A 27,789-nucleotide genomic window follows, 5' to 3' on the forward strand; every position below is an offset into this window, starting at 1 on the left:
ATTCATCATTCTTTTCACTGTATCACAAACTACTTTATAAAGATGTATTTTCTCAAAAGATTTTGTGTGAGAATTCAATCCTTTCACATGGTAAGGTTGCCATAATGGCTCTCAACTCAAGAGAGAAATTACAATCATTGATGTGTCCTCATTACCAATCAAGATCATTTTACTAAGTCAACTTTAACTAATCATTCTCCAAGTGGCTTTTATTAAATGGGCTAAAAAAATAAGGTGGAGGATGAAAGAACTTGTAGTCTTAGCCATGGTGGAGGGATAATCAGTTGTTACTTTAGGAATAAAGGTTGAACTAATAAAATATTGACACAGAATTTCCCAGGGAAGCAAAATTCTCATGTTATGGCATACTATTTTAAGATATTCTCTTAAGAAGAAAAGGAAAACAATTATATATGTATGTGTATATATGTATGTCTAGTCATGATCCATGTATGGGTACGTATGAATTAAATGACCTAAAAGGTCCTACTGATGGTAAAATTCAATTTGTTTGGAATGCTATCAAATGAAAAGCTTCTAACTCATTATAGATTACTAGAGAAACATTCTAAATTCATCAGAATTTTACCTTTATATTATAAAATAAAATTATGAAGGCCAGGGGAAAATGCTATTAAACTTATTAATCTGAAAATATTAGTGTCTTAAAAATAGAACTCAGTAAGGGATAAATTCAGTGAATGGAGACAGAGGAAGTATTCTGCAACATAAAAATATGTGGGTTCTTTAAAAAACAAAAGAAATGGGGGCATCTGTGTGGCTCAGTGAATTGAGAGCCAGGTCTAGAGAAGGAAGGTCCTAGGTTCAAATCTGGCCCCAGAAACTTCCTAGCTGTGTGACCCTGGTTGAGTCACTTGACCTTCATTGCCTAGCCTTTACCACTCTTCTGCCTTAGAACCAATCACAGTAAAAAAAGTAATAATTAAAAAATTAAAAAAAAAAAAGATGTTCCAAGTAACAATTTATACATTAATTTATTAAAATAAAGATGTGGCATGAAATTCTCTGGGAAGAAGATGGCAGTCCACAGAACTACTGAGTCAAGATATCTAAATTCTAAATCTATACCTAGAAATATTGAAAGTGACTTTATCATTTGGCCATGGTGTAGCAAAATCTTTCCACATTTAAGTACAAAGTTAAGTTCAATTGCAAATTTCTAGGGTAAGATCCTCTTATAGCAACTTTGTAATGATTATAGTGATATATATATCTATATAATGATATAGATAATATACTATATTATAATCAAAATAAATAATGTATTTTGTAGGACAATTTACATTGAATTTCTTTGAGAATTTATATTGATATATCTTGCAATTGATGTATAATTTTTTTCAAGTTGCCTCTTCAGAAGAAGCAGTGTTTTGTTATGGGACTTTAATGTATAGGTGTAGATATTATTTAAAGAGAAATCACTAAGCACAATAGAAATCAATGCTCAACATTAAATATATACATAGGTCTTTGAAACTGTACAAAGTCTTCTTACGCATGTGGGATAGTGGTTTTGAAGATATCCAATGTGCAGCTGCAAGTTTTATCCCAAATTTCTAGGGTAAATTTCTCGCCGTTCAGAATGACGACATTTTCTAAACAGTTTGTACCAGACCGTGCTAACTGCTCATTATCTAGAAAAGAAAATATTTATTTATTTATTTGAAATCACCATGTTAACATTTCTGCATTAATAGTTTGGTGCAGACCTACCTTGTTGCACACACCAGTACAGCTGTGCAAATATGTCATCCAAGAGGACATCACTTAGTACTTCTAAATATTGGGTGAATACATCACAGATTGCATAAAGTGCATGATTGCAAGTAGTTGTCATCCATTCAGCCTTCTGGAAATGAAAAGGTAAATGAATTTCATAACAACAGTATGAATTGCTAAAAAAAAGAACAACAAAACCCTTATCAAAAGATTCTTATCCCATAGTGACTGACTATTCTAATCCATCTTTTCTTACCAGTACTACTTATCTACTTTATAAATAAAATGTTAAATACTCTGTGGATAAAAGATTAATTGATCAAAGGTCTTTTCCCCTGATTATAAGAATTTCACTTGATCATTTTGGCATGTATACTATGACCATTCAGATAATCTTAATCAGTGATTATAGCTCCAGAAAACAGAGGGTTAAGTTAAAATGAAGGAAAAGAGGAGAGATGAAATATAAATTCATTTAACTCATGTGAGAAGAAAAGGTAACTGTAAATTGCTTCTGAATGTAATAAAATTGCCCTTGTTCTGGTTATGTGGGATCACTGAGAAAGATTAAGAGAATATACTACTAGCCAACTGGAAGCAATTTCTATATTTTGATGAAATACTAGAAAAATAATATTTTTATATTTTGCAAAAATGTTGCTTTTACAAGTCTGTACTTAAGTACAATCATGTAAGAGAAAAAGACCTATCTTAGCAAGGTTCCTAACAAGCATGTCAGAATCAGAATCATACAGCTTACAAAATAATGCATTTAAAAGAAAACAGGTATAATGATTTGTGAGTGTTCCTTACTCAATGCAGAATAAGGAACCAGCTAAAGCTAAAGAGAAATATACTTTCCTTCTTTTAGAGACAGCAACAAATTTGAATAAAGAAAAAGATCGGCAAGTCAAAAATAGCTATGCAATGAGCCTAAACCCAAACAATCAATTCACACAGTTCTACTCCACAAATAACGTTATGAATAATTTAGACATACTATATATTTACTCTCTTGCCTGAAGGAAAACTTCCAGGTTTATGTTTGAATTGCTGCTTAACTGTGGCCTAAAGAAAACTTCTTTGTTGTTGTTGTTGTTGTTGTGTGTGTGTGTGTTTTTTTTTTTACCTCAGTCTGTTGTTCTGGTAGTTTCATGTTGTCAAAAATCCTGAAGACAATCCTAAATAAATCCTGCCACCAATGTTTTTCATAAGTGTGTCCATATGTTTTCATGATTTCAAACATTACTGTCAAGCCTCTAAAAAGTAAAAAAATGGAAGCCTTTTAGCAAGAGTGATATGTATCAGAGGCTTTTCACCTACAAAAATGTTTCTGATTTCTCTCAAAACAACTGAAAATATAAGGTATAAAATTAGTTTTGGTTAGGCACATGTTCATATGTTTTATTTAGTAAATTGAAGATGCAAAGTAAATTATTTCTTGAAGAGGAATAATTCAGAAATGCAAAAACCTTTCAGAATATTTTTATTTTTGTAAGTGTAGAAACTTTAAAAGACAGGAACTCTCTTTGCTCTTAAAAAGCTTAAAATTTTGCATGTGGGAAGCAGACACAAATAACTATAACATAAAATGAAATACAAAAAAATGAAAGAAAATGCTAGTTTTGAAATCAGAAGATCTAGGCAGAAATTCTACCCCTTCTATTCCTACGTGACCATGGATGGATAAATCACTTAACCTCTCAAGGCCTTGCTTTCCACATCTATAAATTGAATGAGTTGGGCCCATCACCTACTTCCCCAGATTACTTGCAAAGGCTTCCTAATAAATTTCCCTGCCTCCAGTCTCTCCCCAAACCAGTCCATCCTACCAAGGCTAGCAAAATGATATTCCTTAAATGCAGATTTCACCAACCCACTACAAAACATACTAGAAGAAAATATAAACTCCTTTGCTTAGTTTTTAAAAGCCAATATGATCTAATGCCAATCTATCTTTTCAGCTTCACTGAGAATTACTAGAGCATCATATCTGCACTCCAGCAAATTGGCTTTTTCTCTATTCCTCACACAAGATGGTCTATCTTTGGCCTCTGGGCTATTGTTTTAGCTATCTCTGATGCTTGCTCACAGAATCCCTCTCTTCTTTAGAAAGGCAGCATCAAAGTCTTAAGAGTTGAAAGAAAATACAGAGACCACTTAGTCCAATCAAATTGGAACTAAAATCTATTCTACAACATTGCCAACTTCAGGTCTTTGAAGATCTTCAGTGAGAAAAGATTCGCCAACTTCCAATATAGCCCACTCTGTTTTGTGATAGTTCTAATTATCAAGCTTTTCTATATAAGGTTGCATAAATTTGCTTCTATGACCTCTTCACATTGTGGCTAGTTCAATCCTCTGGGGCCAAGCAGTAAAGTCTATTTCCACTTTCCAAGTGGCAGCTCTTCAATGTTTAAAAAGAACTATTACTTTCTCTCAGTGTCTTCTCTTTTTTAGACCTCACATCCTCATTTTCTTCAAATGATACTTATATGGCATGATCTCAAGGGTCTCTGAGCCTCTTGGTTGTCCTTCTCTGGATGCTTTCTAGGTTTTCCTAAAATGTAGCACTCAGAACTAAACACAATATACTTCTGACATGCTCTGACTACTACAGCAGGTGAGGATTGTCACCTTCCTTGTCTTGTACACTATGACTTTCTTATTGTAGCCTAAGACTGCATTAGTTTTTTTCAGTTGCCTTATCACAACTGCAAATCAAATTGAGTCTGCAGTCTGCCAAAACCCACATATATCTTTCAAACTACTGTGTTATTTACAACACATATTGATTTAACTCCAATAAAATGCCTTAAAGAAATTCTATGCAAAAAAATCAACTTCTCAAATAAAAATGGCTAGAAAGCAGCTCGTTTTAAAAAGATTTGGGGATGCTAGTGGATTGGAAGCTCAATAGGAGTTAACAGCATAATAAGTAACCAAAAAACCTAATGAAAATTCAGCTTTCATTAAGAGAGACATTCTATCCAGGACTAGAGAAACAATAATCTTACTGGTCATGGTGGTCACTAATGACAGTTGTAAAAAAGTAGTACAAAGACATCCATGTAACATTAAGGAATATAGAGGCATTAAGCATTTTTGGTGAATGATTCATGGAAAAATATGGATAACAGTTACAATGAACAAAAGGAGAGAGATGAACTGTAATCTGTGCTTTTGGAGGCAATATCCATGCGATTATAGGAAGAGCCTGCTTCTAATCTTGCTTGCCTGCCCCTTTTGACCAGGTCACTAAGGCACAAGACCTAGACAATTCTGTGGTCATGTCCTCTGTTAATTATGGCCCTTACCACCATGCAGTATGTCCTAGCACAGATTCTGATAACAGCCAGGAGAAGAAAATTCAACACACTTAACCCTTTAAGTTAGGAATTGGGCCTTGGGGCAGAACAGTCTTTGCTGATGATTAGAGTCAGTCATTATCAGTTATCGACAACCAGGAGCTGAGATTTTTTTTCCTCCTTCGCTCCATTATAATCAAATTATTATAACCAAATCAACTCTGAAGCAGAAATATAATATAGGAAATGTAATGAAGCTTAAATGCAGAACTAAGTACTTTATATATCAAGATTCTGATAATTAATTAATGGCCCAATTCCAGTCATTATACTATGGTAATTCAATTTACTTTTTCTTTTCCCTTCAAATACCCTTGCTTCCCAGATCATCCACCTCCTTGATTCTCATGATTTACACTTTCCCTCTATCTCAGAGATACTACTACGCTGGATCTCAACATGATCCACAGCTTAAATTTCCCTATCTGACCAGAACCTCATTTTTTTCCTCCTCTTCTGGAGTCTTATCATCCCTTTAAAGTTCCCTTTCTGATGTCATGAGTCTATAATAATTTAAAAAATGCTTGTCACTGCTTCAGTTGATTTTCAACCAAATGATTTTCCCATTATGTTTTCCTACTTTCATTACTAGATTTCCTCAAAAGCGTACCTTTTAAAATATACAATGCTATTCATTTCTCCTACATTCCCACTTTGCTAGGTCTTCCCTAGTTTTTGCAATTTTCCCTAACTTTTCCAATTTAAAGCCTATTTGGTTAAATTTTCAAGGTTCCAGGAAATATGGTCTTATGAATGCTTATTAGAGGAATCCCTCCTCTGACCCATCATTTCCATGTTTAAGCTGTGGCTTAGCATTCTCAGGCACCATCTTCTTAAAATAGCTCATCACTTGCCAAATATGCTTTTGTTTTCTGAGGCCATTACTTTCCATTGGCAGTAGAGATAAAACACTACTTTGATCCTAAAGTGTTCAATTTCTTGCCTGGCATTTCATGATCTTTAGCAAAACTTTTTAGAATTCTTCTGAAAGTATAATTTGTGCTCTTGTAAGTTGCTAGAAATGAGTAGTCATCATGTTAGACACATTTTAGAAGATTCTGCCCTATCCTGAATACTTTGTACAACTCTACCTTACTTAAATCCAATTTATATGCAAATAAAGACACCAGCTTCTGTTGGTCCTCTCTCTGAAAACAAAGGACAAACAACAACTTTCCTTAGGAAGGCTTCTCCATTGTGGTCTCCTCAGCAGGGAGTCGCTAACCACTACTCACCTTTTCCTCTCATCCTTACTGGATGATCTCTTATTCTGGATCCACAACATCATTTCTTGGAGGATAAGTAGTTTCTTCCTCCTAAGAGGGTCCAGCTCCTTCCTCTTTAGGAAGAGTTTCATATCTGTCACTTAGTTCCATGTGTTTGGTGGTCTTCTTCCCTTTCTCTTGTGCCACATTCTTCTACTTCTCCAATCTCCTGACAAAGCAAGATACCCCTCTGCTTCTTCAAATCCTTTTTTACCCTTTGTTTTCATACTGAAGCCCTTCCTTTCCTTTTCCTAATGACCAAGGGAAAGGCACTCCTTAAACTTGTCTACCTCTTTCTCTTCTGGAAGGAGACCAGACTGCACTCTGTACAGAGATAATAACTACTTGGCCAGATCAAAAAACAAACATATCTCACTCAATGAAAATTGCTAACAGAATTCTTCTCATTGTATACTTTTTGAAACAAAATCCTTAGTCTTTTGTGGTTCTTACTGGAACCTCTTCTGGCTAATTCCCTTTGATATCTCTGTCATCTAGCCATTATTTTCACCACCTTCACAGCCACACACAATTTCCTTCTGCTCCTCTCTCTCCCTAGAGCATTCTGTTTTCCATTAATGATCAGAACACACCAATCACCCAAAGTGATCTTTTCCTTCCTTTGACCTTCTATAATACTTATTATCTCTATTACTTAAAGAATTTATTATTTGTCAAAATAACTATTTTGCATTGTTAGTTATCTGTTTATGCATCTTGTCTTATCTTCCCAAATATAATAAGTTCCTTATATTTTTGCAATCTCTTTCCCACCTAATGCTTAGCACATTTCCCTGGGTAGAGTAGATTATGTAAATATACATACACATATACAATTAATTGATTAACATGACTAATGTGGGCATGTATTTATAAATTCTCAATACCAGAGTTGAAAAGGAACCTTAGAGATAATTTAATACAAACCATTATTTTATAGATAAGGGCACTGAGATGTAGAGTTGACAACTAATTACAAATTCTTTAAGAAAAATATATTTAATTTAGAAATACAACTAAAAGGTTAATTATAAGATTTTTGAGTGTAAGTACTGCTGAATCGAGCAATAAATAAGATGATTTTTGAAATCACAAGACAAAGATAATATGCATGGAGATAAGTAATAAGCCAAACCCCTTATTTTTTATTATTACAAATATTGTTCCATGTTTCTGGACAAATGCATGAGTCACTCTCAGACAGCAATACTATTAGTTTTGAATTTCTCTTTATTTGCCAGGCTATTGATGAAGCTATAATTAGAGCCTAGTTTCTAGCACACTATTTAAATAGGGAATAACAGAAATATTTAGGGAGACTGGCAAAGGAAATTCAATGGTTTATTGTTTTATCAGTATTCCATTTTGCTCATAATTATAAGCTCCCTGAGAATAGAAGCAGTGTCTATAATAACTTACATCTCTTTTGTCTTCTATAGTGTTAGGTATAAAATGGAGCAATTAATAAATACTCGCTGATGTAATGTAATTAGGATGCTTAATTTTGCTGCCTTGACTAATAGTCAAAGAATTTTTTTTTTCCAAATTACGTCACTTTTCAGTCTTCCTCTAAGGAGAAAGTGATGATTTTCAGCTAAAAACCACCAAGGCATGTAATTTTATTCCTAAAACTAAAAGCAGAATTAATATAGTCACTACTTTCAATGCCAATGTAGAAACCTATGTAGGAAATTATGTAAAAAAATAACTTTAAAACAAGTAAACTAAAATGGGTTACAATTAATTTTTCAGCTAGTAATTTATTCTCATTTTCATTTCATTCAGTTTAAAATGAATTTGTATTTCTAGCTTACTCAACAAATCTATTATATTTTTACCTATTTTAATAGGGGCCTGTAGAAACTATTAACTTGATTAATAATAATTTTCAAAATAAAGCTTTCAAAATTTTAATTACAAATACTGATTGTTACCTGGTTCTTACATCTAATTTGCATCTATTGATGATACATGACAACTCAAAGAGAATTGGGAACCATCCTCTCACCCACACCCTGTCTTCAGGTGCCACATTCATGTCATCACTTGTATATTCCTTGAAAGCCTTTAAGGAAAAACAAACAAATAAAACCCACATTAAAATAAAAGAAAAATATTTTAATGCTTCATAGTTCAAGTTCCTGGGAAAAAGCATTCAGAATACTTTAAAAATCAGTATCAAATGCAAAATCAAAATTTGTTTTAAAAAAGTTGGAGAATGAGGCCACCTGGTGGAGGAAAAGGGGCTCTGCATGAAGAAATAGTAATTTCAGTTTCAGGACTATCAACATTGTGTCCCCAAATAAATCTTTATTTTATTTTATGGAAAAATGAGGATCATTCCAGCACCTGATTAGCCTAATACGGTGATCATGATATTTAAATGAGATAATAAACACAAAAATACTTTGAAAATTATAAAATACTAACTAGATTCAAAGTATATTTTATTTTAATAAGCTGTGTAATCTTACCATGTTGAGTCATTTCTATATATCTAGATCAATGTCCCTTGAACTACCCTAAAATGTTCCCCAATAAAACAGAAGACCAATTCTCAAACCAGAAAAGTAATCAATTCAAATAAATCTGGAAAAAAAAAAAAGAGGGTCTATTGCTTGTGGTAATTTACCTAGATTCTTGGGGGGTGGGGAGGAGGAGTTTTAAAGGATCATCTGTCTTATAGAGCACAAAAGTTATTTTATTTGTAAAATATTTTGCAAACCATACTCTACATATTAGATATGGTCATCACTGTCATTATTAATGTTGCTCTTGAGTCAAAGCAAACTAAATGCATATTAACTTTTTAAATCTCCAAATGTAATTTAAGTGATCACTTTAATCTGAAAATCTAAGAAAGTGCAAGTGTTTCCAACTTGAAATTGTGGCACTAAATGATACTGTACCTGTGGCCTATCAAATACATATTTCGCACAATGGCGAATAAGACGAATTGCTTCCATACTTGTATCTGGAAAGGCTGCATTACATGCAAATTCAGACAGACATTTCACAGCATCTTGGAAAGAATCGATGGTAGCAGGAAAGTGCTTTTCAAATACGATGGCTGTAAGAAAAAAAAAAGGGTACTCGTAACCATTTATGGATACAATTTTCAAACTACAAAGAAAATTATCTAGCCCCCTTACCCTACAGCCACATTTGAGACCCTCCAAACAATTTACTTTTATTTCCCTAACATGCAGCTTGCACTTTATTGCAAAGGCGGGGTTAAAAAAGTCAAAATTCTTACAGGCAGATTTTGTTGGTCTTAGTACATGGAGACCAGTTCTTACACCATGAAGAAAACTGGAGATCAATTTCTACGACCCCTAAAATGTAGAACTAGTTCTGAAAATTTGATTTTAATAAATTCATTACTTAAAATAGTTAGAATGTGCTATAAAAGAGGCTTAGATAGACTAGATTATGATACATTTTAGAAATACACTTTTCCTAATAGACTTTAAAAGATCTATGCATAAACCCAATTTATAAATGGCAAAAGAAATTATTTTCTACAAAGATATGAAACACTCATTTGAACATGTTAAATGAAACATTTGCTACAAATCAAACATTTATTAAGAGCCTGCTATGTGGCAGGCCCTGTGCTAAGTGTTGTGGCAGTTTTCCTCAGAATTCATTAAGAAAGGGTCAATAAGCTACAAACTAGTTAAACTTAAGAAAAATATATCTTAATCGGCACTGATTTTTGATATTTTAAAAAGTATCCTTATGATAATATACCTATGAGTTTCTATATGAATATCATTTAAAAAAATTTCTTGCTACATTTGTAACATTTCTCTGACTTTTGGGGGAAAATGAATAACAACATGAGAACAGGATGATAATACAAAATGCCTAAAATTATTTTGGCTAGATGACAGACTGAAATAAAAACATAATCACAATTACTTTCCCTAACTGGTTAAATATTTAAAAACAATATGATACTATATTCAAAAGAAAAGAAAAAAAATAATTATTGACATCTAGCCAGATTACATGCAAGCCAATTTCTTGTAATAATAACAAAAGTTTACTTTGAAAAAAAATACTCTTAAAAAATTTTTATATACAATGTAGGCTATTTCTGAAAAACAGATCTTAGATTTATGAAAACCAGATAATAAAAAAAATAGTTCCAAAGTATTTATTCATTTTACGATGGCTTCACCACAACTCTACTTTTAAATAGTTAATAGTATTATTATTTTATTTTTAATTTTTTAAAAAAAACCCTTACCTTCCGTCTTGGAGCCAAATCAATAATAATTGTATTGAATTGAATTGAACCTAGGACCTCCCATCTCTAGGCCTGGCTCTCAATCCACTGAGTTACCCAGCTTCCCCCATATTATTTTCTAATGCATTTTAAATGTTTTGCTTTAGAAAACACTTTTTCAGGAAGATTTAACAGAAGAATTTGCAAAATCAGCTTTTAAGCATAGCTTCTGCCAAATAATGGTATCAAAATTTTCTAACTTACAATGCACAACTTCTATTCTCCTCAAATAGACTTATAGTTCCAGTTTTTACTGTTATATAAAGGGCTAAAATGTCATTATATTTAAAAGAACAAGAACTTTGCTTTTTGTGTAGAAGAATGGGAATTTTAGGGTATGATCAAATTAATGAGTAGCAGAGGGGGGAGGGAGAAGAGAATCACCAAATGTTGAATTTTTAAAATAAGTTTTTATTGATAATTTCTCTTTCTTTTATCATTATAGTTATTCCTACTCTTCTTCCCATTTCCCCTTCCAGAGAGCTATTCCAAGACAAAATTTACTTTTATTTTTAAGAAAAGGGAAAAAAAAAGTCAGCACAACTAGTGAAGACATTGAAAAACACTAAAAGCATGTATGAAAGGATAGGTTGAAGGTGTCTTCTCATATGTCTTCATTCAGGTCATACTTGATCTTTAGAATATATTTTTGATTTTTTAGTGTGCTGTTGTTCTTTACATTTACATTGTTGCAGTCACTATATACACACACACACACACACACACATATATATACACATATATACTGTTTCCTTGACTGCTTACTCCACTCTATATCAGTTCCGATATATCAGTGATGGCAAACCTTTTAGAGACTATGTGCCATGCCATTCCCCCCACTCCCCAGACAAGGGAGGAAGGAAAAGCTGCCATTAGGTTGCTGGGTGGAGGGCAGGTGAAGTGAAAAAAAATGGCCTCAGTACAGGTGGAGAGGGGAAAGGGAGTGGCCCAGTGCTCTGTTTCCCTCCAGCTCTGCCACCTGTGAGCCGCCCACCTTACCACCCCCCTCTGTGCTCTCATTGGGTTGCTGGGCAAAGGGGTGGAGGATGGGAAAAAATGTTGTCAGGTATGGTAGAGAGGGGAAGGGGAGCAGCTCCGTCTGAGTACAGAATACTAAGGTAGCTGGTCCAACTGGTCTGATTTTACTATAGTAATTCTTCTATTTGATGAAGAATCCTTAAATATATATTTGTTATTTTCAAAGTATATTTACTCTGGTCAAATTATATGCAAATATACTTCAGAGAATGATATTACAATAACTATATATACTGGGAGTATATATGCCCTATCTAAGTTATACAAACTATTAAAGATTAAAATTATTAAGACTTTTAGGATGTGTTTTTTTTTCCCTGCACAAAAAGTTTTCCTATAAAGTTAAAACAGTACTTACTAACAATATGCCCTGTTGTTTGAAATGCAAGCTCCACAATACTTTCATCCTGATCTGAGGCAGCTAGGTGAAATACTGAGAAGATGTTCTTCCAGCCTGAGCGGATGTTAGCAGCTTGTGAGTTAACCATTTGTGCAATACATCGTACAACCATATCTCGAATGGTGGGAGATCTAAAAGATAAACATAATTGTTGAGATGTGAACTGATAAAATATTGATAAAAACAAATCTGCACTTAAAAAAACTACTGAAAATTAATAAATGATATTAAGGTGTTTTTTTATTTCTCAGGAATAACTGATTATTACCTGTTTCTCTTCATTATATGTTCAAATGGTCTTAAGAAATCCTTCTGAAATCGGAAATTTGCAAGTTCTCCTTTCTCTAAGAACTTCATTGATAATTGCCTCAAGGAGTCTACTGCAAAAATAGCTACATCTTCATTGGGGTTGCAGCCAACCTGTTGTGACAAGAGATATAAAGCATCAATGTTAACATTGAAAATTAATTTTATGTGTATTTTGGCCAACATAATTTGGAAGTGAATATAAACTGAAAAAAGGCCATACAATAGATACAAACACTATCATTAGTCAGTAAGAAAACGAAGCATGAGTCTAAAGATTATTTGAAATCTTAAACAAGAATTTTATACAAAGGCCAAACAATAACAATAGGGCTCCCTTATGAGGTTTCTGTTTCCATAGTTGTGATCAACCCAAAGAGCAAGAGGTGTGTCCATAGTTTTAGTTACTCTGACCTTAAAGCATGGAGGTGTGGAGGCTGTTTCAATTACCTGAGGTCAAGCTAGAAGCATGGGACTTCTCACTGCAGTGGTCTGCCCCACCCCCCTTCTGCTACTTTTTTCATATACATGTGCTGCAAATCCCACATATATGTGCCCTCTGTTCCTGTGTTCAGCACTCAGAGGTCTCCTACCCTCAAAAAAAACCCAACCCTTAAAAAAAAGTGAATGTGAAAGCAGAAGAAAGTTATTGGAGGGAAAGGGGGAAGACCACTGTTCTAGGTATGCCAGGTATGCCTTGGTTGACTAGGGATAACTAAAACCACAGAAAGTGAAACTGGGGATAAGAAGGCTCTACTGTACCTACCTAGGATTCTATATATTTGGGAGTGAATGTTCTACCTAATTCTACCTAAGTTATAAAAACATGTTTGTTTAAAACAAAAAACAAAAAAACTTACACCTACTGATTTAGGGTCAATTCTAAGGCAAAACAGAGCTAGGCAATTAAGTTTAAGTGATTTCCTCAAGGTCATATAGCTAGGAAATGTCTGAAGTCAGATCTGAACCTGGATCCTCCTGACTCCAGGCCTGCCATTCTATTCACTGTGCTACCTAATTGCCCCTAAAACAGTTCATTTTCAAAGTACAAATATATTGGTCAAAGACTGTTATGTGGAATCATAAGTATGTCATCCACAGGGTACTTTAATATTTTATAATGATATTATTTACAGAAAAGTCACATTTGTGTGTGTGTGTGTGTGTGTGTGTGTGTGTGTGTGTGTGTGTGTGTGTGTGATATCTGTTTGCAGTGTCTGAATTAGGATAAATCTAAGAAAAATATTGGTGAATAAAAGTTACGTTGTATAAGCTTGCCATCCAAAGAAAATGAAAAAATAAAAAGAAATGAAGTGAAGAAGGGTTTGCTTTGATTCGCATTCAGATTCCATCTTGCATCTTCTCTGACTCTCCCACATATCTGGAATGCATTCCATTTTTATACCCTGCCTGGCAAAATCTCTCTTGCTTTCAGATTCAAACACCATCTTTTACAAGAAGCTTTTCCTGTTCACCTTAAGATATCCTCCCTCTCAAACTACCTTACAATAAAATACTTTGTGTATTCATCTATGTATTTAATTTTCTATTTATGCAATATACTATTTCACTAGGTGATTTCATAAGGTTCCATGGATTATATGATCATCTCTGTACTAATGATTTAAATCAACTTCTCCAGCACTAAACTCTTTGCTTAACACCAGCCTTATATATCCAATTGCCTATTTGACAACTCGAACTTTTTAAATTAGACATGTCCAAAACTGAACTCGTTACCCCTCTACTCCTCTCAAAATTTCCCCTCTTTCAATCTTCCCTATTTCTATGAAGGGCATTGCCATTTTCTTAAGCTTCCTGGGCATATATAACTTAGGTGTCATATGAGACAGCTATGCAATGCAATGGATAGTGTACTGGGCCCTGAGTCAGGAAGACCTAATTTCAAATCTAACTTCACACACTTACTCGTTTTGTAATTCTGGGCAATTTTTTTAAACTGTGATTTGCCTCAATTTCCCTAGCTGTACAATACAAAAATAGTATCAGCCTTTCAAGGATGTTGAAGGTATTCAATGTCACAATATTTCTAAAGCACTTATCACAGCATTTAGCACATAGTACATGCTGCGAAGGCATAAATGTTTATTCTCTTCCCCTTTCCTTAATCCTTGACTCCTCACTTCTTCTTAGTCCCCCACATCCCATCTGTTGCCAAGGCCTGCTTTCATCTTTGTAATATCTCTCAAATGCATTCTTTTCCTCCTCTGCTATAACTACCACTTTCATGTACATTCTCATCTCATACCTGGACTACTACAATAGCCTGGTGCAATAGGCAATAGTTGGTGGGTCTATTTGCCATAGATCTTTCTCTGCTCCAGTCTGTCCACCAGTCAGCCATGAAAGTGATTTTTCTAAAGCACAGGTCTGACTGTCTCACCCCTCTATTCAGTAAATTCAACTGGTTGTCCAAATATAAAATTCTCTGTTTGGCATTCATAGCATTTTGGAACCTAACTCCACTTCTCCCCATTTTCTATACCTTACTAAGATCTTACCACATACTCTTTGATGTAGTGACAATATCTTCCTTGCTACTCCTTAAAGAAGACACTCAATCTTCTGACTGGGTATTTTCATTGGCTGTCCTCCAATCCTGGAATGTTCTCACCATCTCCTTTTCTTGGCTTCCATCAAGTCATAACTAAAACCTCATTTTCTATAGGAAGCCTTTCCAAATAGTTTCATACCAGTGCCTTTCCTCTATAGATAACTTTTGTATACATCCTGAATATAGCCTGTTCGTACACAATTGTTTGTATACTGTTTTTCCCTATGAGATTGTGAGCTTCTTGAGAATAAGGACTGTCTTTTGCCTTTCTTTGTATTTCTAACACTTAGCACACAGTATCTAGGATTCAATAAGCACTTAGATATTTACTGACTGACCAATATTTTAAAATATACTAGTATCCACCACTGGAATGTGAGCTAAATGCCTTGTATTTAACCACTCTGCACTTATTTGTAATTATTCTACACATATATATGTATATGTGTATATATACATTTTCTTTTCTATTTATATGCATATAAATAATTATACATATTTCCCCCTCTATTAAGAATGCATGCTCATTGATAATACATGTATAACCCAGAACAAATTGCCTGCCAGCACTGGGAAGGGGAAGTGAAGGGAGGGAAGGAGATAAGTTCGATCATATAACTTAGGAAAGCTTGTGTGGAAATTACATGGAATTGGTAAAAAAGTTATGGTGTTGGAGTCAATGAACCAAGATCTCTTCTAGTCCCAAAGCCATAAAACTAAGATCCTGATAGTATAGTTTAAAGATATAATATCAAAGAAGAAAATGATGTGGATGAAAGTCCTAGTTCATCAATAAGATCTGGGAACAAGTATAGAAACTGGAATATACTGACTGGGAGACTCTCAACAAGTCACTTAACTTCTTAGTGGCCTCAGGCAACTATCTATGACTCTAAATTATAGAATGCTACTTTGTTACCTGCATTATTAGAGGGATTATTATGGATCCAATGTCCATGTTAAAAATGTTGATATCTAGTGATGGAACAGATCCCAAACAAATTAAATGACTAATTCTAAATCGAAAAGTTGTTAATAAGGTAGAAGGTACCAAGCTGGTATTTAAAAAAAATTAGAAGCTTAAAATTAAAAATTTTAATAATTTTTATTTATAAATTCATAATTTAATAATAAATTAAAAACTTAAAATTATTTTTCAGGGGTCTAAAAATGAAATGCATTACATCTCAAGTACTTTCTTTTCTTTTTGCTTATCTGTGTAACATGCATTCTTCACACCTCCCTTTGGCCCACCTTATATAAGCAACATACAGTCATCCGCCACTATATTGTGGTTCACTTATCATGACTTCACTATATTACAGGGGAGTGTGTGTGTGTGTGTGTGTGTGTGTGTGTGTGTGTGTGTGTGTGTGTGTTTTAAATCATCTAACTCGGTATTGTGCAGTTTTTTGCTATATCATAGGATTTTGCTGTACATACTGTACACAATGGAAATGCAGTACCACCACCACTTATGCTAATTTGCCAACATGAGATTGTACATGCATACTATTGGCTGATGGAATGAAAGGCAACCAACTACAGGGCTGTATTCTGTATCCTGGACACTGATTGGCTCAGGGACTCTACCATTGGTCTGTTTGCTCTCCTGTACTATTCCCATATGTTCAGTATCTCTCCTTGTTCACTTCACATTAACATCTGATCGTTGCATGTAGTGTTCTGCAGTGTTGTGTTTTTGTAAAGTTTTCATAAAAGTTTGAATTTATTTAAAGCCCTAATGCGACCCAAACATTCTGTGCCTTCTAAGGCTTCTGGCAATGAACCCAACAGCCAGAAGAAGATGCTTACCATCCAAGAATAATAAAATAAATATAATGCTGCTACTTTGCAGATTTTCATCCTATTGTGGGGGGAGGGGAGGTCTCTGGAATGTAATTTCCATGATAGGTGAAGGATCATTGTATATCAATTTGTGATACAAGTTACCAATATTTGCTGCCAAAAAAACCCCACAACAAAATATCTAGAAGGAGCTAAGTTTTGAGAATGACACAACTTCCTAACTATCTTGAGTAGGCTCTAATGGATTTTTTAAGTTTTAAATGTCACTTTGTGATTATACAAGTCAAGAATATTGGTTTTGTCAATAAACTTTATACCCCCTTGCCCCAAAAGAATGCATACTCTTTCAGAGCAGGAATTGGTTCTCTGTATTTATATTCCCCAGTACCTAGCAAATGCCTGGCACACGGGAGGTGCTTAATGTTTGTTGATTGAATTTGAATCTGCTAATTGAATGCTGACATAGACAGACATGATTCATTTTCTTGTAGGTTTCTGAACACATACTGTATGTTTAGAGTACAGATAGTTAGTGCTTGTAGAAAGTCTAAGAACTCTTTTATTCTTAGCTTCCTTTGTTCCATTTTCTGCCACTACTGGCAGGTAAAAGATTATAGATTTAAAGCTGAAGGCTGTATATAACCAAATTTTCATTTTATAATATTAAAAAAACAACAACAAAAACCAAAAACTGAAGCCTAGGAAGATTATGTGACTAGTAGTAGGAGCTCATAGAATCAAGGTCATTTTATTTCTTTCATGCAATATTATGACCAAATTTCTGGGAGTATTCCCAAATTTAGCTAGGATAGTCATGTCTATATTCAAACCCTTTTGATTTTGGTAGAATCTCTAAGCATTAGTATTCTATTGGAATAATCTTCAAGAAAGCAGTTTTCTCAAAGCTATAGTGAGGCAACAGAGGACTTTATAAATGACACGTGTATAATAACTAGATACCTTATTAAAATGGTCTCCAATGACTTCCCAAATTCTAGACCACTGCAATCTTATTCTTCCCATGTTATAATAAGAGATTTCTACTATCTTCTGCAGACTAAACATTCGAGGATGTGTAGTAGAAAGCAATTCATCCATAGACACAGCACAAAGCCAACGGACAAAATCCACTGTAAAGCAAATATAGATTGAAATTGTTAACTCAATCTTAAACTTTTTTAATCAAAAGGTCAATCTGTAAATGTGACAATAAGTTTACATACTTACCAATAGCATTTCCATCAAGCCTTGTAGACCCCGTAAATATTCTGGTCAGAGGGCAGGCAAGTGAAGAAGAGGGAGAAAAATCCATGATTAACAAAGGAAAGGAATACAAAAGATGTCATGAGGGATTTGAAGAGGGATAAGGCATTTTTAGTTGGTGCAGAGATTACTGCAAAAAGCATTACTTAGATGCATTTTTAAAGGGAAAGACTTCAATAATGTGGAAATGTGAAGTAAATGTGTTCTGGCTCTGGGTTCTAAAAGTCAAGTTATTGTATAAAAGGAGAATGCAGGAAACATTCTAAAAATAGGTAATGAACCATATTGGCTCAAATGGAGTGCATAAAAGGGGATAGGATGAAATTTGACTGAATGACAGGCTGAAGACATATTGTAGATGAGCTTAAATGTCAGGATTTTAATTTGCATTTCAACCTGCATGTAAGGAAGAATCACTCAAAGTTTTGGGAGCAAGGAAGTGCCGATGTATAGGTTATATCTATGCAGTAGGAAGGTTAATTTAGTGAAAAGTACTGTGAAGAGTGAGAGAAGAGAGAGTAATTAGGAGACTAATACTTTTTGAGGAAAGAGGCAATAAGGTCTTGTGTGGGTATAGGCAGTGGCAGTCTAAGCATATGAGAAGAGACAGAGTGGGAAAGAGACTTCAGAAATAGAATAGACAGGGCTTGGAAAATCACTGATGTCAAGATTTTGGACCTGATTACATAGGAAGATGGTGGTATCATTGAAACAAAGAGGCTGGGAAAGACATAATTTCGACACAAAAATGATGAATGAGTTTTGAATGTGTTCACATTATGTTCATGTAGAGATAGCTGATAGGTAGACAATGTTCAGAGGAGTGGATTCAATTAAATAAGAAATATTTTACTTAGAGATGGGAACGGAAGCTAGAGGAGTAGATAAAATGGCCCAAAGAAAGAACTTAGGGAGAAAAGAGAAGAAGTCTAAGGACAAAGTTTTCAAGGACACAAGACAACAAGAAAAGAAAGACAACTAGTGTAGAAATGCAACATAGTGTGTAAGAATGTAAAGGTTATAACCATAGATTTAATCAATTAAATGCTTAAGAAGTAATAAAGTAAAAAATATAGAAGCATTTATTTTCTTTCACCTAGGCCATTGCTTTCTTACTAAAATTTCAATTTAAAATCCATAAATTTACTTGTTTCTATTCTTTTTATATTAGCATATTAAGTTTATTTAATCATATATGTGTAGAGATACATACACAGAGACACTAATCTGGAAAAAATACTAAGTTAAAGGTAATTCTAGAAGTTCCTCTAAATATCTAAACTTTCTAATAACTCTTTTGTTCTTTTAAGTAGTTCAAATAGTAGTGAACTGAAAAGGAAACGAAATGAATACCTTACCTATCTACAGCAACAACAACACTTTGAGAGCTGGTTTCTCCAATGGATTCTTGAATACTTGCTATCTGTTTCCAGTCCACATTTCCTCCAACTACCACAAAATAAATTAATCAGTCATTTCAACTTTTTGAGACAGACAGTTCAGTAAAGGCATATCATTATAATTGATAAATAACTAGAATCAATTCTCCTGCTTAGAAATAGGTTTTATGAGCTATTTTTTCTCCCATAAACATCATTGGTACCAATATCTTAGGGTTGCCAAATATACACATTATTGCTAAAAATATAAAGGTGGCTTACAGAGATACAAAATGTGATTCTAAGCATCACAAAATGTAAATATATTAAAATATAAACCCCATGATCTAATAAAATTAGTCCCAAGTTATTTAGGATAAAATGGCTCTCAATTTACCAAGAAAATCCAGGACTATCTAGACTCATGTTACAATGATGATTTCCAAATCTGTATCTCTAATCCTGACTTTTGAGTTTAGTTACAGTCTGCTACTCCCAATTGGATGTCCTATTTTCACTTCAAATCTCACAATTTCAAAACTAAATTGATCACCATCCTTTTATTTTTAAGACTTCCTATTTTCATCAATGGCAAGCACCTATTTCCCAGTTACCCAAACTTGTAATCCTAGGAGTAATCCTTTATTTCTCTTCTCTTTTACCTCTTCTAGTCTACTGATGAATCAAGAAGTCATTACTGATTTGTTCTTTGAAATGTTTATACAAATATCTTTCCATTTCTATTGTTACTATTTCAGTCTTTGGATCCACCATTTTGCATTTTTGTCTCATGGCCTCTTGTTTCATCCTTCGCTAATCCACTTTGCATGAATTTTTGTCAGATCAATCTCCTGAATAAGCAGCTTTCATCATACTTTGCTTAATCTTTCCCCCACAACTGCTGGTTCCCTTGTGCCTATAAGATGAAATTCTAATTCTTACTTATTTTTACCCTCTGAAATTTTACATGGTTCTATCTTCTCACATTTCTCTCTTAACATTCTCCTACCTGGCTTTCTTTCAATCCTTTTATCATACCTTTATTAAACCCTCACAGTACTAGCAAAATGCTGAGGACATATTTACAGAATTTCAGAATTGCTATGGAGGCATCTTAAAGACCATTTAATTCAATTCATGCCTAAATGAAAATCCCACTCCTGTATAACATTTCTGACAAGTAGTCATCTACATTTTGCTTAAACATTTCTAGTAAGAGAGGAGAGAGTAATCCACTTAATCCTAGGACAACCAATTTCATCTTCGGGAAATGAAATATAAGGAATCCTTTCTTTTTATCAAGTGCATATTTTCCTTGTTTACAATTTCTACTTACTGCTCAGGGTTCTGACCTCTGAGCAAAGAAGAACACATCTGTTCTCTCTTCTAAGTCATACGCAAAGAGAGATAGCATGTTTTCTCAGTTTCTCTTCTCCATTAGAGAACATGTGGAGTTCCTTCAACTGATATTCCTATAGGATGGACAAATTTTTTTTAACCATCATGATTACTTCTCTCCACATATAGTAGCAGGTGTTTGATATGTAAATGATAAATGAATACAATATGCCAGCTGATATTTTAAAGATAATTTATTATAACAAGACAATGAAGACCATAATCTACAAGAAATAACATATTAATCCTTATTGTTGCTGTCCTCTCTAAGCCCCTAAATAGAACTATCTTTATAATCATTTAAGAGTATATTCTTTAGGCACAAATACATATAGGCAACTTGTAATGGTCATTAATTGCTTTGGATTCCCACATCTGATCAGCAAGTTGTTGGCATATGGCTCCTCTGTTAGTAGGAATTCCTAAGTCTTACATGCCAGTTATAGTGGATCTTAAGAATTTGGACTCCATTTCCAAGTCTCATTCACTTGTTTCCTTATTACCATAAATGAATATAACTTCTCAAGAATTATCCATTCAACCTTGGATCAAGAATGCAGTTTTGATAATACCACTATGAGGTCTGTATCCTGAAGAGATTTAAAAAAAAAAAAGGGAAAGGCCCTACTTGTACAAAAAAAATTATGGCTGCTTTTTCTGGTGGAAAAGAATTGGAAAAATTAAAGGGGTGTTCATCATTTATGGAATGTCCGAACAAACTGTGGTATACAATGGTGAGTGAATTCTTTTCTGCTGTAAGGAATGATGAACAGGATGATTTTGGAAAGACCTTCATAGACTGATGCAGAGTGAAATATGCAGAACCAGGAAAACATTGTACTCAGTAACAGCAATATGATGGAATGATCAAACATCATAGACTTAGCCATTGCTAGCAAAAATGATCCAGGATAATTTTGAGGCACTTAGGACAAAGAATGGTATCTACCTCCAGAGAAAGAGCTGTTAGAGTCAGAATGCAGATGAAAGCATACTAATTGTTTATCTGGGTTTATGTTTTGGGGTTTTGGTTTTATAAGATTCCTCTCTTACAAAAATGAACTATATAGAAATGTTTTGCATGATAATAAGTATGTAACCAAGATCAAATTGCCTTCCAGCACCAAGATGGGGAAGGGAAGGAAGGGAGGGAGCTAAGTTGAATAATGTAACTTAGGAAAACTTGTGTGGAAATTTGTTATTACATGTACTGGTTTTATCTATCTATCTATCTATCTATCTATCTATCTATCTATCTATCTATCTATCTATCTATCTATCTATCTATCTATCTATCTATTATATGTATATATAATATTAAAAAACAAATAAATAAAATTTAAATAAAATATGAATGCATCTTTGCTCTCTCCTTTGCTGAAACAAATACAATATCTACTTCGTTTTTTTTTAGGATTTCTTTTTTTGGTTAGAAGCAATTAGATAGGGAAAATTCCAAAGAAATAAAGTTCCAATTCAAAATGGCATAAGGTAATTATTTGTGTGTATTAAGAAGTTGCCTGGACCTCAAAACCAATTTTCCTTTAGTTTCTTCTCAGCCATATAATTTCTTGGGTCTCCTCCTCTTTCTGACAGGACTCCATGTTCTTGCCTAACTCAAATGGCTCTTCATTTGCATCTTTTGCTCCCAACCTCTACCATTCTTCCAAATGAAAACTGGAAGGACCTAGGCATAGTCCTACCAGATAGATTTTTCTCCATTTATACTTATCCTGAATTATCACACAAAAATAGATAACAAAGGAATCTCACAAAACTCTTCAGAAAATACTTTAATGCTATTAGAAAAATACTCTTAATTAGAAGTTAAAAAATAAATTTTAATCTTCCCATCCCAGACAAATCCCCTTCCCACCTCCCCCCCAAAAACCTATTTAGAAAATTCTCACCTAGTCCCAAACCCACAAACTCATCTGGAGCCTGGTCCTTTGTTCCACTGAAAGAGCCTTCTCTGCCTCGGACAGTGCCAGAGATATAGCGCGGCTTCACTCCAGTTCCTATTAGTTGTGCAAGCTCCAACTGACTGATGCATTTTAGTATCTTAATAATAAACAAACAACAAACCAATATCTTTAAATGGACTGAAATGGGTAGCAATGGTTTTTCAAAAGAAAAAATAAATTTTTACTGTAAAATGTTGTAACTTTTTATAGTATCTCATATTTATTGAAAATAAGTTCTCCCCAAAGTATTTCAACTATATTCACTGTTTTAACTATTTAGTACCAACATATCACATAGAACAAAAATGCATTATAAATGACAATAAACAAATTATATATATATGTGTATATATATATATACCTCATGCCATGAATTTCCTAAATAGTTTCCATCTGTATGAGCCACTGTGATGAGTGTCTTTATTGTATCAATGTTCTTCTGCTTCATTTCAGTGATTCCTGAACTCACTGTGAGCAAAGTGAATCTTGCTAGTGCCTGGACATAAGCATCTCTTTCAAGCTTTGGGTGAATGAAAAGGGAAACAGAAAAAAGAGCATTAGTTGGTTGAATGGGGTAAAAAAAACCAAAACACTTCTGGACCAGTGGATGCAAGTATGTATGTGTGTATATATGTTACATCTGTTTCAGACTAAATTATATGTATCAGATACAGGAATAAAAACATAGTTTCTAAAAAAAGACACAGAAAGTCTGTTTTAATCACAGGACAGCTATGTTCACATACAGATTATCAAGTGTAGATTTGAAAGTAACTGTGAATTTGAAAATAACTGTAAATGTTAAAATTTATAACACATTTAAACAAAATATTCTGTCATCATGATCATGTAGGTAGTAAAAATGTGAAACTTTGTAAATGTTAAATTTTCAAACACATTTAAATAAAATATTCCAGTCATATTATGTAGGTAGTAAAAATTTATAAAATGTTCTTTAAAACATTCTCTAGATTCTCCAGCATGTCTTCTGATTTTTAATATATCAGAAACCACACAAAACAACTGAAAAAGCTTAGTGGAAATTTTAATTTAAACTTCACTTGACTGAATGAACTCCACAAAATCTTATTTCATTTTCAGAGAAGATAAACAAGAAGATTTTTTTTGTACTTATACACTATATTGACAAAAATAACATTTTCAGTTTACTACAAAAGCCAATCATATCAAAACATTCAATTCTTAAATTCCACGTTACCTGAATGCTGAAAATGCAAGCAATTCTGATTGCACATCTTATGCCCTCCAGACAAAGAGAAGCCACTTCAGTATCATCACAATCTTGTAGGCCTACACTGAATGCAGCCAGAAAAGGTGTCCAAGCCAACTAGAAAAATTAAAAAAACATAATATGTTTTTGGAATTGAACCAGTATATCCATCCATTACTCTATGATGATAATATACTGATTTTCATAAAGAATGAAAAAATGTCTGAGAAGCTCTAAAATATTGTCTGAATAAAGAAAATGAAAATTTAAAATTTAGATTACATTAAAAATGTAATTTATGGCAAAATGAGTTCTGGCAAGGTAGTTTTTTTTTTCTCCAAGAACAGTAAATGCAGTATTTAAACTTGTTTTAAATACAACAGCTATAAAACATTAACTCCAAGTAAAACATCAAAGACTGACGCACAAAAATATAAATTTTTTTTTAACGAATAGCTTTTCATACTCTCAAAGTATTCCATTTAGAAATCCTAAATGCCCAATTATTGGTTTTAGGGCTTTCAATCATTTATGTAATTTCAGTAACTGCATTTGTTTTCTTAAACTAGATGCTGGAAAAAAATTTTAACCTTGTTCCCTCATGCGATGAAAAAGTTTCTGTTCTATTTAGACAACTGCCCAGAAGTGGGAGAAACAAGAGCCCGGAATTTAGGAAGAGCCCCATTTCATTTATATGTTATTTACCTCACATTTATATAATGCTTTAAGGTAAATGTTTTTTCTTTTGCTTAGTTTTTAAATCACAATAGCCCTGTATTGTTAAGTAAATGATTATCTTTATTTTAGAGATGAAAATACAAAGGATCAAAGGATCTGAAACTTGCTTAGGGTAACACAGATGAGTCTGGCTTTCACTACAAGAAATGCCTCAAAATCAAACCTCAACATCATGAAATCTAACTGTATAATCTTTCTGCTAATCACTTCAGACGAAAATTTGGATGGATGGCAATGATCCAAAATATATCATTTGGACTTTCAGCAGCTTTAATTCCTCTGAACATCAGTCTGCTTCTTATCCAATTTACAATATAGTCCCTATAAGTGCTCACCACCCCCTATAAACACTGTCTTGTTCATGTTTTATTGGCACGAACTTAATTAACAATGTTAGGCACAATCTGCTGAATGACAGTATAGAAGTGCAGAGAGAATAAAAATGAGGATTGATATTTATTATATCCTGACTTTGATCTCATTTGATTCTTCCCAACAGCCCTAGGTGGAAAATAGCATGTTCCCCATTGTACAGGCTTAGACACATACTTAATGTCTCTTAAGACTTCCTTAGAATCACATAGTTAGTAAGAGGTCCAGTACTATTCATTTGGCCATAGATGTTTCCCTGTTTGAAGGGAAACTTCTTTAAAAGATACTTGGGAAAACAAGGCTTAAGGTGAAGGAGATAATCTAAGCCATTTTCTAAGCCCTTAAGAAAATTTAAAGTCAAGTTTCTTGTTTTGGGAAGTTAGTAGCAGAAAAGTAGTACAGAGAAAAGTAAGAATATACTTTCACTTAAGGATTAGTAAGGAAGGAAACTTGAGGGTACTGTTTTAATGATTAAAGGTATCTGCTATTGTAGGCAGTCATCAACTGATCACGTGTTAAAGCCAACTGATTTTTTTTCTTACTGAAAGATTGTATGTAAAAAAAAAAGATTCCTTCCCTTTTAGATTTCTAAAGTTCCTAAACATGAAGAGAAAAAATAATCCAAAGGCATAAAACAAAAAACATCTTTGAAAAAACATTGTCAAGAGTCTATCCAAGTTGTAGAATGGGAAGACAAAAGTACAAATGAATGAAAATAAATTCAGAATCATTAGTCATTCAACTAGAGTTTATCAAGTGTCTACTAAGCCCAGGCACTGTGCTAAGCGCTAGAGCAATATAATCTATACTGCACCTCCTCCTCCAATACTCTCCAGGGGTTCCCTATCACCTCTAAGATCAAACATGAATCCTGCTTGGCATTCTTAACCTGCCTGCCACTTCCCCAATACCTTTTCCAGTCTTTTTACACCTTAGTCACATCACATTAAACTACTTTTGCAATTTAATGATACTGGCCTCTTTGTTATCCTTCACACTATAAACCCTATCTCCAGACTGACTATCTTCCACTCCTGGAATGCTCTCTTCTCACCTCCATCTCTGGTGTCCCTAGCTTCATTTAAGTCTCATCTTAAATCTTACCTTCCAAAGGAAGACTTTCTTAAACTCCTAAAATTCAGTATTTCCCCTAGGTTAATCATTCCCAAATTATTCTGTCCAAATCTTGTTTTTATCTAATTGTTTGCATGTTGTCTCTCTCATCAGAATGTGAAATTCTTCTAATCAAGACAATGATCTAAGACAATTCCAAAGGATCCATGATGAAAAATGCTATCCACTTCCAGAGAGAATTGATGGTTTCTGAATGCAGATTGAAGTACTTTCACTTTTACTTTTCTAGTTTGTTTTTTGCAAAATGCCGAATATAGAAATCTGTTTTGGGTGACTTCACATGTATAATCAATATCAAATTGCTTGCCTTCTCAAGGAAACGGAGGGGGCAAGAGGAAGGAAGAGAAAATAGAACTTGAAATTTTAAGAAATAATTGCTGAACTTTTAAAATATGCAATTGGAAAATATTTAATGAAATTAATTTAAAATACATTTAAAAAAGAAAGTAATGTTTTTGAGAAAATGGGCTGGCTTTTGGTTCTTTTTTTTTTTTGTATCCTTAGCACTTAGCACAGTGCCTGGCTCATAAAAGGGGCTTAATTAATATTAATTGACTGACTGATAATAAATATCAGGCAAAACTCAGGAAGGGTAAATGTGGATGTTCTGAGTAACAAAATGCATCTCAGGCTTCAGAGAATAAGGTGGATCCCCAAGTACTAGTAAGAACAAGAAAATCTATTTTTGGCAATGACTTACTGATGATGGATAAAATCTAATTCTATTAAAATCAGGTATCTTAGGTAAATCAAGAAGGGCTGATTAAGTTCATGTCCCAGAAAGTAGTAAATGGAAATGCTACTCAGGATCTAATTCTGGTAAACAAGAACCGATTAAATATGAGTGATAGAAACCTAAGGGAAAAAATAATCATGGTAACAAAGTTCTGATTAGCTATTAAAGAGAACACTGGGCACATTCAGGGCTTTATCTTAAACTTTAGAAAACTAGACTTCAAAAACTCAAGAAAAACAACAGAAATGTGTCCTAATATTCTAAAAGGAAAGATAGCTCAAGAGGAACAGAGAAATTCAAAATGAAAGATTAAAATGAGACAGTACTGTGGACTTGTAAAAACATTATTAGAAACACTAAACCCCTGAATGAGCTGAAGCTTATAAAAAAAATGCTAAGGATGTTCAGAGAAAAGCATAAATGTTGCAACATTTATGGAAAAGATAAGTGACCATTCAACTTATTTTACTTTTTATTTTAGTTTCTATGTAAAAAAAAGAATTCTCTTTAAACTGAAAAAAGTAACTATAAACATTTCTTGTTTGATATAGGAAAAGAAATAAGAGGACTAAGTCACTCAAAATGAATTTAAGTTTTCCAGTGTTTTAAAATAACTTGTAGACAGGGTTTTTATTCTTGGTATTGTATTATGACTCTTGGTACTATCTATTATTAGACATGGTTTATACGATAAGTAAAAAAAAAATCAGTTTGCCCCTCTTATTAAAAGGGTGAGGTGGGGGAGAGGAGAAGGCAGATACCAGAAAATTATCACTATG

The 27,789-nt window shown here is 33.5% G+C and overlaps 1 protein-coding gene across 4 annotated transcripts in view; it reads right to left on the reverse strand.

Moving 5' to 3' along the window:
• The window catches only part of ARFGEF1 (ADP ribosylation factor guanine nucleotide exchange factor 1), a 155,059-nt gene that overhangs the window by 29,580 nt on the left and 97,690 nt on the right, over nucleotides 1-27,789 (reverse strand). For all 4 annotated transcript variants that reach the window (XM_056824009.1, XM_001368044.5, XM_056824010.1 and 1 more), the window contains exons 20-32: nucleotides 24,019-24,147; nucleotides 23,161-23,319; nucleotides 22,746-22,896; nucleotides 19,417-19,507; nucleotides 18,023-18,063; nucleotides 17,756-17,925; nucleotides 12,374-12,525; nucleotides 12,064-12,236; nucleotides 9,283-9,443; nucleotides 8,308-8,438; nucleotides 2,870-2,999; nucleotides 1,735-1,870; nucleotides 1,517-1,655 (exon numbers count right to left, since the gene is read on the reverse strand). In XM_056824009.1, coding sequence (XP_056679987.1) covers nucleotides 1,517-1,655; nucleotides 1,735-1,870; nucleotides 2,870-2,999; nucleotides 8,308-8,438; nucleotides 9,283-9,443; nucleotides 12,064-12,236; nucleotides 12,374-12,525; nucleotides 17,756-17,925; nucleotides 18,023-18,063; nucleotides 19,417-19,507; nucleotides 22,746-22,896; nucleotides 23,161-23,319; nucleotides 24,019-24,147 — 1,763 coding nt within the window. The remainder of the gene's footprint in view (nucleotides 1-1,516; nucleotides 1,656-1,734; nucleotides 1,871-2,869; nucleotides 3,000-8,307; nucleotides 8,439-9,282; nucleotides 9,444-12,063; nucleotides 12,237-12,373; nucleotides 12,526-17,755; nucleotides 17,926-18,022; nucleotides 18,064-19,416; nucleotides 19,508-22,745; nucleotides 22,897-23,160; nucleotides 23,320-24,018; nucleotides 24,148-27,789) is intronic.

This window comes from Monodelphis domestica, chromosome 3 (genome assembly GCF_027887165.1).
Source record: "Monodelphis domestica isolate mMonDom1 chromosome 3, mMonDom1.pri, whole genome shotgun sequence".
NCBI lineage: Eukaryota > Metazoa > Chordata > Mammalia > Didelphimorphia > Didelphidae > Monodelphis > Monodelphis domestica.